General features: G+C 27.1%; 1 protein-coding gene across 2 annotated transcripts in view; it reads right to left on the reverse strand.

The window, feature by feature from the left end:
- Positions 1-13,596, reverse strand: part of LOC132919193 (FERM and PDZ domain-containing protein 4) — a 92,857-nt gene extending 79,261 nt beyond the window's left edge. Inside the window, exons 1-2 of one of the 2 annotated variants that reach the window (XM_060980573.1) lie at positions 13,220-13,596; positions 12,879-13,162 (exon numbers count right to left, since the gene is read on the reverse strand). In XM_060980573.1, coding sequence (XP_060836556.1) covers positions 12,879-13,009 — 131 coding nt within the window. In that variant the 5' untranslated portion in view covers positions 13,010-13,162; positions 13,220-13,596. Of the gene's footprint in view, positions 1-12,878; positions 13,163-13,219 lie in introns of those variants that run through there. The other variant, XM_060980575.1, reaches the window with a different exon arrangement.
- Positions 13,597-20,493: the final 6,897 nt, after the last annotated feature.

A 20,493-nucleotide genomic window follows, 5' to 3' on the forward strand; every position in this document is an offset into this window, starting at 1 on the left:
GTAAAAAGTTGTAACTTTGAGTCTTTAAATCAACAAAAATGTAATCAAATTTCAACTATAAAAAGTACAAACTAAAATTCTTATATATTATTTTATATTATTCACAAATTAAATCAATAAATAAAAAAACTAATTTTATACAACCGTAATTTTTCCAAAATTATTAACAAAAATATAAAAGAAATTACCTAATATGTTTTCAATTAGTGTCAGGTGAAACACAAATGTAATTAGGTGTATTTTATTGACTTTTTATTCTTGTAATTTAATAATATATCTACGTCATAATAAAATATTTATTTTATTTATATAATACAGAATGATTAACGATCATATTATTAAAAATTTTTAAGTGAATAATAAATTATCAGATATACAATATATAGTATATACATAATATTTTAAGTAGGTACCTATTATATTTTAAAATATTTTAGGTATTAATTTATTTTATAGTTTAATTATAAGCATAGAAAATATATAACCTCCAAAGCCTTTAAAAATAATAATAACTATTATTTATTTAATCAATTACAACTTATATAATACGTATAATAACAATATCAGCTTAGCAGTGTTATATAAATTTAAAAAAATGTATTTCTTTAAAAACAAAAGATTTTTATTCAGTAAGTACTTTATTAAATATTTGTCCTGGAAATTAAATATGTTTTTAGATCGAATTAACTCAAAAGTCATATAATATGAACTTAAACTATTTACAATAAAATGAAAACAGAAAATAAAACATTTTTAGACATAGTATATCTCTACCGGTAGGGCTAATGTAATTACGCAAGATTAATGATCCTATCCTCCGTATGTTAGTCTTAATATAATTCAGTAAATCTTCTATGCCATGTACTATCTATATAAATAATGACAAGTTTTATTGAAAATTATGATAACATTTAAAGAAAAACTGATTTTATTTTAATAAAAATGTTTGTGTCAAATACCTATCAAAGAATAATATATTTTAATATTGCTAAGAAATCTAATGAACACAGAACAATATTCCAAATGTGTAATACAGTGCAAATACTATTGTATGATTTTTTTTAATTACAAACTATTATAAAAATGAGAAAAAAATATTATCACTTTTAATTATTATCGTTAATTACTCGATGGTATTTAATGTACTTACTTCAATAAATGAATGAAGAGCCTATAAATGGTATTTTGAAGAAATAGAAACGAGTCTCCATAACCAAAAATTCAAATGTACTTAATAATAATTGATATTCGATAGAGGCACATTATTTTTCATCTCAAAACCCTTTCATAGATTAAATTTATATACGATGTTATTTTTCTCTCCCACTCAAAAATTCAAAATGAAAAACGATATCTTTTAAGTATTATACACTCGTCGCCGCCAATCTATAACCCCCTTTATCATTGTGAGCTACAACAAAGACATTTTTATCGTGGTACGTGTTCGTAGATATGAATTCTTATACTGATATTCAAAAACTCTTAGTAGCTATTGAGATTTTGAATATTACAAGAACAATTAAACATATGTATTATACTTTATATAGAATCTATCTACTATATGAATAATCAATAAATACACACAAAATTGTAATAGGGAAACATAAAAAGTGAAAAATAACATACATATAGTAGACATGTGAAGTTTATACAAGTTATAAAATTCAATTGTTGCATGCGATTTAACTTTCTAACATAATGTACATCGACAAGGTTGACGAAATGGAAAGAAACCTGATATTTTCTTATACTATAGTCTATAGTGATATGTACGTATGTAAAATCGACAGAATATTAAACTACAATATGCTTAAGTACCAACAACAACATTTCATTAAGATGCAAAAAATGTTTTTATTAAAATTCGTTAGACGTTCGACTAATAATGGAATTCCTACCCATGAGATTTTTACTTTTAGTTATACGATAATAATATAATTCATAATATTATAATGTATGTTTACAAAGTCTTATTAACATTAAAATTCTAATAAATTTATATATTAATTATTTATTGAATATTTAAACTATTTCAAAAAGTTTTAAAATATTATTTCTATTCCAAAAATATTTATTTAATATAAAATATTAAAATTTTCCGAATAATGAATACTTACAATAAAATATAAATGTACGTAAAATGTTTTAAAACTCATTCTGTACTGATAAAAAAAAAATAAAAAAATGTATTATTTAATGCCTCAATTTGAAGAAAATCTTAAATAATCACTATTCTTACATAAAGATATAAAATGGGATGAACTTCTATAAAATAAAAAAATGAAAAACATTTTTGGCTCACCAAATTACGAAAAAAAGAAATCCGAAAATTGCTTGATAATTCTTATATTTTACAGGTATATTTTGTTGATAACGGCCTGTAGACGAGGTAAACGAGATGCGTTGTTGGAAAGAGTGACGTCGCAATCGTCCTGGTATTTATAATAAATTACCTACACAATGTAATAGGTACAACATGTCTCATGCTTATCGCTGATAATATTTTTCATCATCATTCGACGGTCCTTCCACGAAAACCATATTTTATAGCTTTGGTTTCAATATTAAACAGTAAAAAATTTTTTTTATATTTGTTTCGTTTACAGATTTTTTCTTTTATACGCAAATTATTATATGGAGATAATGGGAATAAAACCTGTTAAGAAGCGATTCGTATGTAGTTGGTTGGGACAACAGGACACGATTCTCAAAAAAGGTATAATCCCATTTTAAACAAGACGCATCAAAATGCAATAACTTATGATTGTATACGTATTTACGTAACAGATAATATGCCTATATAGTCTATAATAATTAGTATACTGAATAGTAGATACTAGTTTATGTTCGTAAACTTGAAAAGTAGATACCTACGCAAAACTATATAAGTACAATCAGTAGCGTATTTACGAGGGGGTCTATCCCCCCGATTGGTGATTTAACAAATAAGAACAAAAGCTTGATTTCATTTTATAATTTAATTATATTTATACATATAAGATATAAATATATAATATAATAAACTTTTCACCCCCTTCCCCCCATCGAAAAATAATAAGTTGTAAATATGTATTTAGTAGTATTTCATAGTATTTTTATCAACTAGATGCTATATAGTAAAACAATGACGAATATAATTTAGAGGGATATATAGGTATATAAAAACGCATTATTGATTCATAACCGATATGGTTCAATCCAATGATCCATCTCTTGTCCCCGAGAAAATTGATAGTCATTAATAGCACTACCACCAATTCCAATAATTTTATGATATAACTCACTACATGATCTATTTACTCTCTCTGAGAGTTTTTAACCTCTGATCTCAATGCTTTAACGTAGATTAGTAGATATATTTAAAACACTATGATTTACTTTAAGAAATACGAGATTCCTATTATTTAAAATTGGACAAATAAATAAAGACAAGTACCGTTGTCCGTTTTTATTAAAAACTTGTTAAGTACGAGCGATTGAGTAAATATTACGTAACCAGTACTAAGAATCACCAATAAGAATATACAATTAAGTATTTCTTCGTAAATAAATATCAAAAGATCAAAGAATAATAAAACATTTGTTTGGAGACATTAATGTTGAAAAGCTTTATTATTTTAAGTATAATAAAATTAATAAAATTACAATAATATTTGTGTATAATATATTCCTATGACAATAAAACAAGAAATAAAAAAAATCTTAAATTATAAATAAATATTAAAACCAATTTAAAAATAATATTTTATAATATATCATATTACACTAGAATACTACTAAAATTGAAATACAGAATATTATTATAATTTATAAATAAGATAGTAGTGTTTGTTAAACAATTAGTATAAATATGTATGATGAGTAGGTACATAGTAAACTAGTTAATTTTTACCAATTCAATGGTTTATTTTCGAAAAACATCCTATTTGAAATATAAATTAAATTTTAACTGAAAGTCTACAAAAGATGAAGCATTGGTATATTATTCATTCAACAAAACTACAAAATAGTGATAATAAAAACTTTATTTTAAGTTATAAATACAGAAATAACATAATTTGAACTCGTATAGCTTATGTTCGAATTTCAAGACTACAAACTATAAATTGAATTATTATATTATTATAATATACTAAATTGATTTTAAAATTTTTAATTAGTATATTTTTCACTTTTAAAGATCTAGAGATATGTTTTCTAAACAACTATAGGTAAGAAGTTACAGCTCCCCCTTTCTCAAAATATCTTCAATCGTAGAAATGTATTTCTACAAAATGCCCCTTTTTTCTATTATCTCTATACTATAATATATAATTTCAAAACAATTATTATAAGAACAGCCCCGTCCGAAAAAAATATCCTGTTTTATAATGTTTTGCACTTCGATATTTGTTAGTAGGTATCTAATTTAAAAATAACCCAACTAGTAAATTTAAACTTTGTATTGATTAATAATAATTTTTTTTTATATAATATATAATATATTCAAGTCACTGTATCGTGTTTGTTAAGATAAATATAAATATAAAATTATGTGATCCATAAGTGAATACGTAACACATTTCAGTTTTAAGTATATAATAGTAAGTTTACTATAATAAAAAATTATAGGTTTTATATAATTATTTACTTTTTACTTTTTTAAATGACAACATACATTTTCTTATGTACTTCAAATCAGAATATACTTAGATACATAAAAGTCACATCTCAAACAATGTTTGATTGTAAAGTTAAACATTTTCTAAATAATAGGTGTACCTAATATTAAAGGGATGATATATATATATATATATACACTATCATATTATATTGTATGCGTGTATCTTCGTATCGTTTTTCATTGCAGAATCGAATCTATAGGTACGTATATTTTGTATAATAATAATGTGTATGTGCGTGTGCGCAGAACATTAGGTCGTGTGATAGAATTGACAGAAGAGAAACGACCTACGTGGATGTACCAAATACAGTGGAAACGAGCATATTACGTTTTTGATGGTCGCTCCTCGTTCACCCCGCTGTATAACGCCGGAAACCGATCCCCGGACGCAAAGGGTACGCGGCATTCTTGGATATTTCGGATTTTTTTTTGTCTCCAATATATCCCGCCATGGTGACGAGACACAATTTACGTACGCACGTATACGCATATAAATATATAATATACATGTGTCATAAGAGTCGGATGCTGCTGCTGCAGTGGCGGCGGCCATGGTGTCACGCGTGTGATCTATATATAGTAACCATATGGTTGACACGTGCGCGGCGTTGTAGTATACGATAATATGGATGTAATAATGTTACACACAGAAAGACTATTTGAAACAGTCGAAACATGGCGAAAGAGACACGACGCATACGGGCCGCACCTTGCGACGGATTTTCGTCCGGACGCAACACTGCGGCACACTTCCGCGTTCGCCATGTATGGGCGCCCGCGCTCTCCGCGTTTCTATTATACACATCTCCTCCTCAAACTCTCTCGCTTTTTAGACTTTTTTTTCTCACTCTCTCACTCACTCTCTCTCTCTCCTCCCTTCACCCAACCCACTAAAACATAAACACCGCCAACACACACGCGCGCACACGTGTGTGTTTTTCCTCTCGTTCGCTGTTATTAGTATTAATATTTTAATACCTACTGGACCGTCAGAAGAAAAAAATACATTAAATATAATATTGATCATTATACTGCTATTGCAAATTTGCAAGTGTTGCATTCGACGATCATTTATATTATATGATTTCCGCTTATACATACACCTTCGTAATATAAATGCCAAGCATTCGTTTTATAAACGTGTAATACAACAGCTGGGTGGTCACGTGGGTGTTTACTTTCACGATTGCGGATTGATGAAACAAAACGACGAGGCGCAGAAATAATAGTTTTTATACGTATCCATATACGTGCACATTTGAAAAAAAAAAGATAAAACTTTATGAAAAGACCGATATTTTATATTGCTCAGAATTTTGCTGCAGTATGCATGATACGTCGAATATAGAATACGAAAACAAAATCTCGATGTTTTGATTTTTGTCATTCATCTTAGTTTAATATTTTATTTTTCACTATACTTTAACGCCACACAAACTACACAATTTTCCCTATCTTCGACATCAAAAGAGTAATGATTTTAGTTCCCAAACTTTTGTTAGAAAACATTTTCTTTATGACTTTACACTCATATTGAAGTTTAATGAAAAATTATTTTTTTTATACAGATTACCAGGTTTTTTGATTTATTTATACTTTTATTTTTCTTTCTATGCTGTACTTAGATACGATGTAATATTTTATTTATTCTTTTGTAACACACATTACTATATTGACTCGTATATTAAGGTCATTATGGTAAACATTTTATTCGATTTTATAGAATTTCTCAATTATTATTATGTTAAAAGTGCCATGAAAACTTTTCAAGAAAAGAGAAAAAAATTTCATATAGAAAACATGAAAATATCCATTGATATCACTCTATACATATATATACATAAGTAATAATAACATTAATAAATTGTCTGGAATCTGAGTTTGAAAATTGATTTTTTTATAAATATATATTTGAGTATAAATAATAATAATTAAGTAAAGAGATCTCTGGATCCTTTTTCTTTTCAGTCAACGGGTTGTACCAGGTAGGTCTAGAAAGAATAAATTTGATATGAAAGGATTTAAATGATTGTGTAGTTTATAATAGAATTGTTTGTAGAATTTAGTAGCTGGAATGGGAATGGTCAAAATAAATCATAGAAATACTTTTTTTTATAAAATCCTTTCAGTAGATAATTCATAACCACAATACCTACAATATGAAAAACTGTTATATTACCTTAATTACATAAAAACCTATCTTATTCTAATTTAAAATGCTTAATAGTTAACTATGTTATTTTAATTTTTACTAACAGCATTTATGTACCTAATATTGTAATGCATTATACATTTATACGCGTGTACTTATACTTGGTTATACATACTCGTATAATATCATTAGTACTTAATATAAGTAGAAACCATAGTTTTGACATGTAAATTATATGCCAGTATAATAACATTAACTAAAACTTAACATTTACATTTACAGAAAAGATTAATTTACGTTACCTAACCTTATGTTGTAGACAGTAGCATAAATAAATACAGATTACAGGCAGGATGTAAAGTGTTCACAATTTACACCATAGAACCAATATGAGTTAATACAACAGAAACATTAAAAAAAATTTTATTAGATACTGAATTAATTGTAATAGTTTATAATATTATTAAATACATAGAAAATAGATTCATAAGCTAAAAATAAGAATACCAAACACATATAATAGTAAAGTTATCCTATACAAAAACAAATTGATAGTACTCTCATTCAGTATCAATTAATATATTTATCGTATAGTTAAAATATTAAATAACATATTTTATTGATAATTTACTTTAAATATAAGTTAACTCGTAAAAATACGAGTATGTGTTTAAAATTCAGTAAGTTTTATTTACGATACTATAAAATGTACTATTCAGTTTCCTACTTACGCAAGTCATTTTTTAAAAAATCAATAAGATCATGATCTATTTTTTTTTTTGTTATATGGTTATATATTTCATATAATATTATACGCTCCTGTTGAAATATATAGAATGGGTCTCGCAGTTGGTGGTTTTATTAATCACTGAAAAGTCGGTAGACATGACAAATGATTATCACGGACAAGACTGTAATTCAAAGTTTCAGTAAAAAAAAAAAGTAAAAACGTAGAGATTCGTTAAAACGAAATGAATGTCCGACAGTTGAAGATCAATTTTTCATTGACATTCTACTTTTATAGAATAAAAAAATTGTTTAACTCAATTTATATTATGTAATAAAATATATATATTATATTAGATAATGAAATAAGTTTTGAATACAATAGTAAAGTATGATTTCAAAATGTATCACAATAACTTAAATTTTATGTAGGTAATCTCATGCATAACAATTCCATTATATTTTTATCTTAGACTCAATGACCAATAATAATTAAAAAATAAACATTTCAAAAATTATTAATCAAATAGGTATTATGCTTGAAATAATAACTGAAAAAATAATATTCCAATATCCAATATATTATGAACACAATTTGTACATACTAATTGAATAATTGATATGTGTATTTTTAAAGGGTTAAAAGTTTAAAGCATTAAATTCACAAAAATAAACAAAAAATTACATTTAACTTCTAATACTCCTAATAATTATAGATATTATGGTAAAGCTAGTGGTTGTGTGCTGGTATAACCTATTAGAATAAATCAAGTTTATGTCTGTGTCAAAAGCAAAACAATCAAAAGCTGTCCGCCTACACAATAATCACTTGGTCCTTATAATTTATCTTTACACCATATTTATACATCATCACTCATCATTATACATTTAGTATCAATAATATTTATCATGAAAAAACAAAACTATAAAATTGTTTAAAAGCAAAACATAACATAATTTTATTACTATAAGGTTGTTTTATGAACCTAAAGAAATATTTAATGGTATTCATACATACATTATACACTGTATATGAAGACGTTTATATGAAAGATTTGGAACATTTATAATGAACAGGGAAAATTATTTTTTTTTTTTTTAAACAAGTAATAAAATTCTCTTTAGTTTAATAATACCTATCCGATGAACTTTGTTGTTATCATTGGGAAGTCACTGTAATGGTAAATGCTTAAATTTGAATCCAATGATAAATCATTAAACTAGGTATATATTATAGTGATGGAAAACGCCTAGATTTGAAAGGATATTTTATACTGTTATGTAAGTAATTTTAAGTAATTCATACTATATCATGAACTAATTTTTTTGCAAAAACATGGCAAAATTATTTTTATTAAATTGATTATAAGTCAATACCGAAGTACCACAAAGCGATGAGAATATAGATTTGTAGCCAGAGCCGTCATCATTTGGCGCCCGGAGCAAAATTAAAAATATTCGCCCCCTCCATTAACTAACCTAACTTTTTGTCGCCTCCTTAAAATTTGCGCCCGGAGCACAGGCCTCTTTACCCCCCCCCCCCCTCCTTAGTACGGCTCTGTTTGTAACATACCTATATAGCTAAAAAATAATCTAAATATACTTTGAAAATGTAATTTTGTGTAGCCAATACAAGCGAATACATTATAGTAGTAGCAAAAAGTACTGGGTTCTTACCAAAAATATTTTTTGAATTACAACAAAATTTATAAATAAAAACATTATTTATTTTTTAAATATGCATTTTTTTTTTAAATGAACTTAAATTGTCTATAAAAGAAATTATGTATTTATATTTTTGATAGTTTTATAAGAAAAACGTAGAATCTTCTATTAACATCTCAAACTTTTTGATTAATTATAAAAATTGTTAGAAACACTTAAAAAAATTAAAATGCTTATCAATACTTTAAAATTGGTCTTAATATTTTTTAAATTTTATTGATAATTTAAGTGATAGTTGAATGTTTTAAGTGTCTACGATTGAAATACATCAAAATAACAAGAATCATTATATTACGTACGTTTTCATTCAATGTCGTCTTAATTAAAACTTCAATCATTCATATTCTATGGCTGTACGTTTACACTAATTATTTTTTTTATTCTAGTTTAAAACTTATGGAAAAACTTGAATTAAATTTTAAGCTTTAAGTGTTAAAATTAAATATGATATGAATTTTTAACTACAAAATAACTTAGGTTCGTATTTTTATATAATACGTAATATTACGTATTTTCGTAGAAATTGAACTTAAACGCTATATTATTATATATGTATATAAAAAAAATAAGAACAACTTGTCCTTCCTCAGAAAACGGATGGCTGTGTCATTGATGGTTATCGTTGTCGGATAGGACTGGAGAAAATCAAGACTCGTTTCACCACTGCAGAACATTATAATATTATGTCCGTATAAATACATAATCGGGAAAGCGGTTGGTTATAACTTATAATTAATAAATTATTGTGTGTAACAGGTCGCTATGTATCAAAATTCGTGGCTGGAAATTAATCATATTGCACAACTAACATGAAATAGTTTTACTACTGTAAAGTACTAACTCAATAAACATTTTTGGACACGAAAACGAATAAAAACTTTATTGAAAATTGAACGGTGAAGATAGACGTTGAAAAAAGTTAAAAAAAACCAACCATGACGACCGTTTTGTGGATTAAGCAACAGAAAATATCACAGTAACCTATTTACTATGCAAATTTAGAACCACAATGGATATCACTGATAAATGTTTCAGTGGAAACTTTCTGAACGCACCAATCCATTCTATAATGGGGCTCTATAAACCACAGGATAGATCCAGAACATATTTACGTATAATTTTTTATAAAATGAAATATATTTTCAAGTACTATCAGAGATCAAATTTAAATTGCATCAAAACATTTCAATTCCATTAGATTATGTAGGAAAAAAGTTAACGTTTAACTTGATAGTTATTAATAGTTATTACTAAAAATCAATTAAATTGAGTTTTAAAAAAAAAAAATCGTATGAAAAATAATAAAATTTGTCAAATTAAAAAATCAAAAAATATTCTTCTTACACAATCTAGAAAAAAATCTAATAAATTATAACTATAAGAAATATTCGAAACAGTAATCATACACCCATAATTATATTAAATAACCTTACACTTATTAGTCTAAGACTACAAATAATACAGAGTACTTCAACAGCATCAATACAATTATTATTATAGATCTTCATAGTACCTATATTACATACTTGACGTCACCGTATGTAGGCAATATTTTAATCATAATCAATTAAAAACAGAGTAATAGATAACTACGTGAACAAAAAATTTTTAATTTAAATTTCCAAATAAACCAAAATTAAACAAACAAGTATAATACTGCAATACATCCCCACTAGTTTTGCCAATACTAATATTTATCTTAAATATAGATAACGTATACTACATTTGCAGCGTTGTTATATTTTGTTGTGGTTAACAAATAATTAGGTAGGGTACGAATTCGGCAGAAGGAAAGACAAAAGCTTTTATTCTTAAGATAATGCATGTAAGTATACCTATACATATGTCTACCATATGATAAAATATAATTTGATGTAGTAACGCCGAATGTTATATGGCTTTTTTATATTAATTGTAATTAAATGATTTGATGATAATACATAGATTATTACGTATAAAAAAATAACAAACAATAAAATATGATGAATTAACAATTTTATAAAAAAAAACCATAATTTTCTTGAATAAATAATTGCTTTGAACGGGTAAAAAATTTTCAGTATACTGTAATATTTCCCAGTAGATCCGAATGTATTTTGCCCATTTTCAATAATGCCGACGGACATGTGCTATAACTGAACGGTATGGAATATGAATATTGTGGTTACAAAGTTTATATCTTAATGTGTAATTCGTGTTGAATAATTTGCTGGCCAAACCACCCAAGGGAATAGTTAAGTAATTTTGTATAATATATGTATTATATGATAATTGGTAGAATTAAAATATTACTTTAATTCGTGACTAAAATTTAAATACCGTAGGAACCTATTGATAACTACCAATGACCAAATACAGTGTAATAAAAATAATCAGTTTATATTATGTGCAAAATATTAATCAACGGAATAATACCTAATTGTATAGAAAACTGAATTTTTTTAAACATGTTTCTAGACTTACAACATTATAAAATAAACTATTAAATTAAACTATAGTTAAAGAATCCATAAATAATGACAAAACATTATAAAAGCTTGTGTATTTAATATATTATATAATTTTAAAACTTGAAAATGTAGGTATATCATTAAATTCTAGTGCTTTAAAATTACTCAATAAATGTTAAACGATATAATATATCTTAATTATTTAAACAAATTTTAACAAGTGTTAGTCAGTTACAGAACTGTATTAATCTTAAATATGTATAATTTTACTACCTATGACTGCTATGAGGAGAAACTTATTTTTTTTTCCAAAAAATAACTATAATTATAATTATAAATAGTTTTATCTATAAACTTTAATTTTAATTATGTTGAAAATGTTGATTAAAATACAAGTATAACCAATTACTTATACCTTTATGGAATGCGTGAATCACATTTTTTTGTTAACCATTATAAAAATACAAGTAAATAATTTATGTTTAATTTTAACTATCAAATACCTAGGTATATAAAAATACAGTAAATAAATAAAACAAATAACAATATTACCAAATGTTTCGTCCGATACCATTTAAAATTATTAATTATTATATGGAGAGTGTACTTTACGGGGAATAAATTCAAAACTGCAATGTGTGAATTGTTTTAAGTTTTAACAAATTTACTCAAAAATATATAATCATAACAAAACGTTATCATGAGTTTGCATTGTTGCTGTATGTTAAAACTACCTATATAAGAGTTAAGTAAATATATAATTTTTGTAAATAAGCTGCAAAGATTTTGTTGACAGTCGTCCCTACACTTTCATTGCATTTATTTATTTATTTATTTTTAACAATATAAGGCTTTTAGAGAATCTATCTACAGTAAAATGCTAAACAAAACTAACCATTAAATATGCAAATCCTGGTCTTACATTTAGGGGTCAGCAATTGTTTCATATACATCTGAGTTTATCATAATATTTGTTTATTTATTCGCAGATAAATTTAAATTCGTAATGAACGATTTAAAGTCGGCCAAAAATCGAAAACAATGATACGAACCGTCGTAAATCGTATACCTACTAGGTGCTATTAATGTTACATTCGCTAAACAACGGTTGAGACTTACTAACGTAATGAAATTATAGGGTTTATACGGATGTATCACTCACTTGCAATAGAAGAGTCTATTGTCGTTGGCCAAGTGCACGCTCCATCCCGGTATCAGCCTATTCTGTATGGACTGTAGGAGATGTGACGTGTTCTTCTGGCCGAGCGTACCTTGTCCCTGCTGGAGCAACATGAGTAAGAAGAGTCCACCGTCGTCAACATGTCAACATCGACCAAGAGAAGAACCGCCCGTCCGGCTGGACCGTGGCGGTGGTGATCGTCGCAACCGCAGTAGCCACCACCGACATATCGTGGATTGTCGTACAGCAACCCTTTTTCTTCTTTTCTTTAATCGGACGATAAGAGTAAAACCACGGTATGATAACACTAAAAATTCACTCACCAGGAAAACAACAACAAACCGGTAGAACGAACAATCACAATTCACACAATTATCATTAATAGAGGTAGGTACCTGGCTATAAAATATTATTAAAAAATTATTTCGCAATTTCGTGCGACCGCGAACCGTATACCCAGTTATTTCTATTCGTCGCGAGATCGGAATCGGCGAAAACGACAGCGGCAACGACAACGACGACAATAACGTTAACAGTAATATTTATATTATTATAAGTACGCGACGACGGCGGCGGTGGCGGGACACGACGAACAATGCTTGAGCGGATAATGAGCACTACTATCACGGGGGACACACGCCGCGCGCGACGAGGAGTCGGAATCGCGTACGCTCACGCACAAGCGCCGGTGCCAAGGGTCAGTGCAGACCGGGGCGTGACTATACGGTGGGCAACGTGCGCGCAGTGCGGCCAAATCGTCGGCGAAACACTGATGAAAAGCTCCGAAGCGCCACGCCGCCACCGCCCCGGATGGGATATAAAGTTCCGCCGACCCCGTCCCTACCACACCGGTCGACGCTTACTTGTTTTGTTACGCGAACGTCAACCCCGCTACCCCACCCGGCCCGCGCATGCATTCGCCACTACCGCCGCCGCCACCGCCACCACTACTGCTGCTGCTAGTGCTGCTGATATCTTTTTGACGAAGGAATTAACTTAATAATAATTCACAACGTTCGTTCGTTAAATATTCAAAATTATTATAATTTTTTTCAATCAATTATAGTAATGTATCAAATGCATCTCTTAAATCCCTCTTACTTTCACGTCCTAAAGTGAAAAAAATAAACGACTTTTCCTCGTTATTCCAAAAAAAAAGTCTAAAAGATTTTGCAACGACTATACGATTTTTATTTTTCATTTTTAATTCCTTCGTTAAATTATAAAACTATACATATTTAAATATTTTATTGGCTGGCGTGTAAGCATTTAAAAATAATATTTAAGTAAAAAAATATTCTTTGACTTGACAATATAAAATAATTACAATTTTAAATAAAATATAAAGAATAACTATACAACATATTAATATATTAATGTATACATTAACACAACGATAAATATAAAATATAAGGTATAACGATAGATCATAGATAGAAAATATGAGCATATAAATATATTTATGTTATACATCTCATAATAAACCCGGAAATTGCATAAACCATGAACTGCTCAGAGAAATATTTCCAAACAAAAAATGAATCAAATACTAAACATTCTCAAAACTTATGCCCCAACTCCCAATATATCAAAAAGTACAAAGTAAATGTTTTTATATTAAAACTTTCAGATTTGAATTTAAGGAAACAAAGTTTATAAAATAACATGCATTGTTTTGAAATCTCCTACATTCTTAATTTCGTAACTTTTAATTTGCTCTAAGTTTGTGTACATTTTAGTCTTTAGACTATCAACATATTAAAGTTACATACTAATATTATAATTTATAACTAAAACAAAAAGTATATGGTCTATAAATTCAAACTCAACACGATATGGTATTAATATTAAGTCGATTAAGATAATGTTTATTATGGGCAACTTTTGTTTAGAATGTTTAGATATAAGAATTCAACAGTTTCAATTTTTATATTCCCGAATCATTCTAAATTCTGATATAATATTTAATAAAAAGATAAACTGTACGATTATATTACTTAAAACTATTGTTAAAGAATCTTTTATAGTAAAAAAGTATTAGTATTTGGTATTAACCAACCTACTCTCATTATCTAGCTCCTATGATCTCCTACATTGAAGTTCTAATTTTTTTTAGGTTAATATTATAGCCTAGTAAATTATTTTTTCAAATCACTATCAGGATTGTATTGTATTTTTTAATATTGTTATAATTTTAATTTTCTAAATTTTAAATTTAACGCAAATGACTTTATAAAACTTGTTTTTTTATATAATTAATATTTCCTTACGTGTGAAGATTACATTAATATATCTAAAACCTACAAAAACAATAAATAAGAAACACTTCAATTTTTAGTCAAGCCATATTTTGTTGTTTAATAATATGATAGTATATAATAATAGTGTGTAATACCATAATTTTATTGTCACTAAATAAACTTTATTATTATTGAGATTCCATCATAACGTATTTATTGTTTTAGAAACGCATTTTTTTTTTTTTTTTTATAAAAAGTAGCAAGAAAACTAAGTTGGCCTTGACCGAGTATACATACCATCACTGTAGTCTAGCTATACACCTAACTTAAATTTGGGCGTGCCATTGAATTTAAAATCTGAATTAGGAAGCGATGTAAATAGATATTAATATTTTTTGTAAAAGTAATTGAAAAGAATAATATTTTGTATAGTGGAGTACACAGTAGGTATAAGAAGTTTACAAGAGTTAAATAATCTTTAAAGCTTAAATTAAAATAAACTAATCGAAAAATTCTATGCAGTTAACAATGAATAAATGTTACTTAATAATTAATTGTTATTCTATACTTATTGAAATACAAAAACTAATTTTATTATTCGATACACATTTCAAAAACAAGGTGAAATGTACTTTGTTTTAAATTCTTATACAGTTAAATTCATAAATCATAATTTCCATTTGCCAATAAATTTTAGGGTATTAACTATTGATAAATCTATAAATAAATAACATTTTGTACAGAACAATAAGTACATTCCGTTCATCGATAAATGATATTTAAAAAAAAATTTACTCTACATTGTAAAAATAATAAACATAATAATATGATAATCTAAATATTTTATAGCCATAAATTATTTTTAAAGTAAAACAGTGCAATATTGATTCATAAACAAGGTACCCAACCAACTTTATTTTAATTTATTATATGTCACATGTTTTATTGATATATCGTTACATACATTAGCTCGGAAAAATGTGCGTAACCTACTGCTAAATTAGTAATTACTACCTAGTACCTACCTACCTAATGATTAAACGTTATGTTGTAAATTTTAAGTATACAAAGATTAAATTATTATTGTAACATTCAATATTAAGTCAGAGATACATTTAATGATCAATAAATCAAAAAATATTCTATCGAACATGATTTATTAATAAAAATAATATGTGTGTGTGTAATGTATACAATAATTAACATTATACGGATAATACGTTATTGACCATAATAATTAATTTTAGAATCTGAGTGAAGTGTTTCTTTTCTGTCTGCCATAAACTATTAGAGCAGCAAAAACTCTGGTATTTCTACTTTGGGTGTGATTTCTATTAGCAAATTCAATATAGTTGTACTATGGTAAGTTACAACTTAAAAATGTATAGTACTTCAAAATAACAGGAAAAAACAAAAAATGTATACCACTTAAAATCTAACCGTAATACAGTACTAAAATAAATTACTGAAATATAGCAAAATGATTTCTCTTATCATTAAATATATGAATAAGTACTTATAATAATATAAAATAATAGAGATCATCTTTGCTCAGAATCGTTTTTCGTATGCGACGAGTTATCATTGAATTCAAATTTAACATAATATACATTACACTATTACAATGAGCATACACTCAACACTTACTGTACAGATTACAGCAAAGCGGTTACTTATTGTTTACCATTTTTTTTAAATCCCTTTTATTATTAAGTATTTACTTTTGAATTTTTTCAAATATATCAAGTACCATTTTTAATTTCATATTCTGGTCATGTAAGTATTTTTTTTTTTTAATATTTCGATTTAGTGCCAATAAAAAAAACAGTGATGGACATCGAGCATCAATCACCGAAAACAGAGTAACTCTGTTCTTTAATATAATTTAATAATAGGTTTTTACCCAGGATGCTATTAATATAATTTTCACCGAGAGTAATTGATTTATTCATAAAGTAAAAATTATTATTGGTATACTTAGAAATAGCCAGTTTTTTGCACATGTTCACCAGTGCTGTTCAAATAATATTTTAACATATATTATGTTATATATTTTATTTTTTGTTGTTTTAATATTTTATCCTAAAAAAAGAAATGATGATGCCGCATATACGTCATGTATACATTGAACATAAATATTTTACAATTACCTATAGTAACAAATTTTTGATTATAATACCTATTTATTATAATTTAAAATAATATGATAATATACAGGGATTAAAGCGACTGGAATTATCGACAAAAATATTTGTAACATTGGATGTTAAATATTTCATTAATTCAATTTGTAACATATCAATAAAGCTCAAAGTCGGTACAGCCGGTACACCTATGACCTATATAACGCAATATCGCTATATTATAATCATTGTTTGAAACTTAATATCCCATCTAAATATCATATAGCCATATAAGTTAGCTTATTATTATTATTGTTGTACTCTGTAGTTATAATTCAAGAACGTATACATAATATAATATAAGAGAGAAAAATCATAAAAACTATATATAAGCCTAGATTAGAGCCTATATAGGAAACAAGGAAAAGCACATCACTGCAGAAGACGTAAGCATACCCATTTTGCCGTCAGTCTTAAATTAAAACACTTGGTTTATACCCTTTTTAGCACAAAAAACATTAAACTGGTTATAAAGTTATTATTATTTAACAAATTATTTTAAATACCTTTTGAAAAAATGAATAAAAATATCATAGGTACTAAATACTAATTACTATTCATATATAATTAAATTGTATTGATTGAAATTTGTTAAATGTTAAATTTAAATTATGTATAATTAATTTCATGCATGCAGTTCATTGTATTTGTATACTTATCGTTATCACTTACACATTTAGGTTTACATAATTATATGTACTAATAGTACTTGATATTATAAACAATTAATAAAAAAATTTTATATGATTTCGAGAATAACATTAATTTATTTGTATAGCTGTATTGGTCAGTTGTACCTTGTACGTACATTTTACAATGTTCAAATCTTTGATAAAACATAATATTAATAAGACATTTTCCATCGACAGAAGATCATAACAAAGAATTTACCTATATAAAACTTAATACGTACTTTGCCTTAATACTTAAACATAGCTAATAAATCGCAACATTGTGGTCGGTAAAAAGAACCATAAAAAGACCCAAGAAAAACTGATTATCTATAATATAGTATATTCTATAAAACAAAAATATATTTTATCGATACATTGTAGATAATAAGATAATACCGTACTAATACACTGGCGTATTAAAAGAATAAATAAACTTAATTAATTAAATTAGTATAAATAATTAAAAACAGATATTTAATACCTGCATGGTTACCAATAGGCAATAATTGATAGCCTCCACGCGGACCTCAAATCTCAATAAGTATGTTCTGTTTACTCGTTGTACGCGCGTTTGAACCTTAGATTGTATTTATTATATTATCTACAATCTATCAATCTATAACTTTGGTTAGTAGTTTGTACATCAAACAACAGAGCGGATGATGATCGATGACGACAATGAGTAGAACACGCACCATCAACGTCAACATCGGTGTCGTAATACTTATACGGCCCGTGGTAATGCAGTATATTATACACAATATTTATCAACAAAACATATTATTTATTATTATAATGGTCGTTGGCTTATCCAGTGCAGAAAAATAATATGTTAAATAATTTTACACGTGTACCTTTAATAGATTATAACTATTGGTTTCTACTACTTATATTTATAATATAATATATTATATTTAATATTTATAGCCTTATACTGCAGCGGCGGATCCAGTGGAAGGTTTGATAGGTCAGCTGACTCACAGTTTTTTTTCTCATTAAAATTTGGCCCCTCAAAATTACAAACTATATAAATATGTACAATACTATAATAATCAAAAATGAAATAATATTAAATAATAATAATTTATAAAATTTACACAGACTCGAGAACATTTCTATAAAATATATAATTATAGATGTATAAATATATTATGATATATAAAAAGACGTGAAGACTGCATAAATATCGAGTATAAAATCGTGCGACCGGCGCGATATATATCAACAAATAATATACTTAAATCGAAAAACAAGCGTATAATAAATCAATTTTGTCAAAAACTGGTTTTTGCGTAAAAATTTCCGTTTTTCGTTCAATTTTTGAAGAATACTAAGAATTTTAATTTTTGACCTCTCGAAAATGTAAATTAAATCTAAAATTCTATCCATAACCATTCTCACTTTAAATTAAAAATCGAAACATCTTATCTACTATGTATGCAATATATAAATATATGTGTATAATGATACACATATACAAAAAAATTACATATAAACTCAATTATTTTGCAGCTAGTCGGGAATGATCATTTTAAAGGATACAATAATTATCGGATCCGGGAGTTCAGGCGCGGATCCAGAATATATTTGGGGGGGGGGGGGCAATACCATGTGCGTATCATATTTTATCAGCTGTCAAAAATAGACATCCTAAAATTTACCTGTGTACCATAGTCTACGTGGTGAAGCATGGTTTACATTTTAAGAATAAGTGTGGCCAAGACGGGTTTCAATTAGCTCTGAGCGATGCACGTCGATATAATCGCCGTCGGTCGTACAGTGTAGAACAACACCGACAACACGTCGTTACTGAAGTTCGCGATGATGGCTGCTGTCTTATTCTGTACTGGTTCGCGAAGTTTGGTCGACAATCCTGTCGTTAGTATCTTCTGGTCTGAGCGTACTGCTAAAGTCCGGTGTAGTGGACGATGTTCGGTATCCACTAATGGCAAGCTTCGCCTGATCATCTGGATCTTGTTTCTTCTTTTTATTCGGCTTCTTTTCTTAGTTCTTGATAGTTTGAAAGTTGAGAATAGACTGACGATTTTCGGTAAACGCACACGTATTTATTGGCGTCACTTATTATGACGTTGATTAATCTAGCGTTGTAGCTATGACGATGAATTATTGCATTATTATCACATAATATACGTAGTTGAAATAATGCGATTTTTCCTTATTATATTTTTGATACTCTTTAGTTGTCTAAAATCTAAATCGTCTAAATTGTCAAGTTCAATGTACATTATGTACAAACGTACAGTGACTCCTGTAAAAGCAATAGGGTCATAACAATTAGGTACACTAACCTAATTTTAATGTGCGATACTACTCAGTTTATTTATCTGTTCGCAATATGTGAGCTTGGTGAACTGTATGCACGTCATATTCTTCAAGGATGAGTGTGGCCAAGACAATCGCGCTCTCGGGGGAATAATGTAGAATTTGGGAGCCCTGAAAAGGGCGATTTTAGGTCTTCCCCGTAGAGAGCACCGGGTCG

The sequence above is a fragment of the Rhopalosiphum padi genome, chromosome 2 (genome assembly GCF_020882245.1).
Source record: "Rhopalosiphum padi isolate XX-2018 chromosome 2, ASM2088224v1, whole genome shotgun sequence".
NCBI lineage: Eukaryota > Metazoa > Arthropoda > Insecta > Hemiptera > Aphididae > Rhopalosiphum > Rhopalosiphum padi.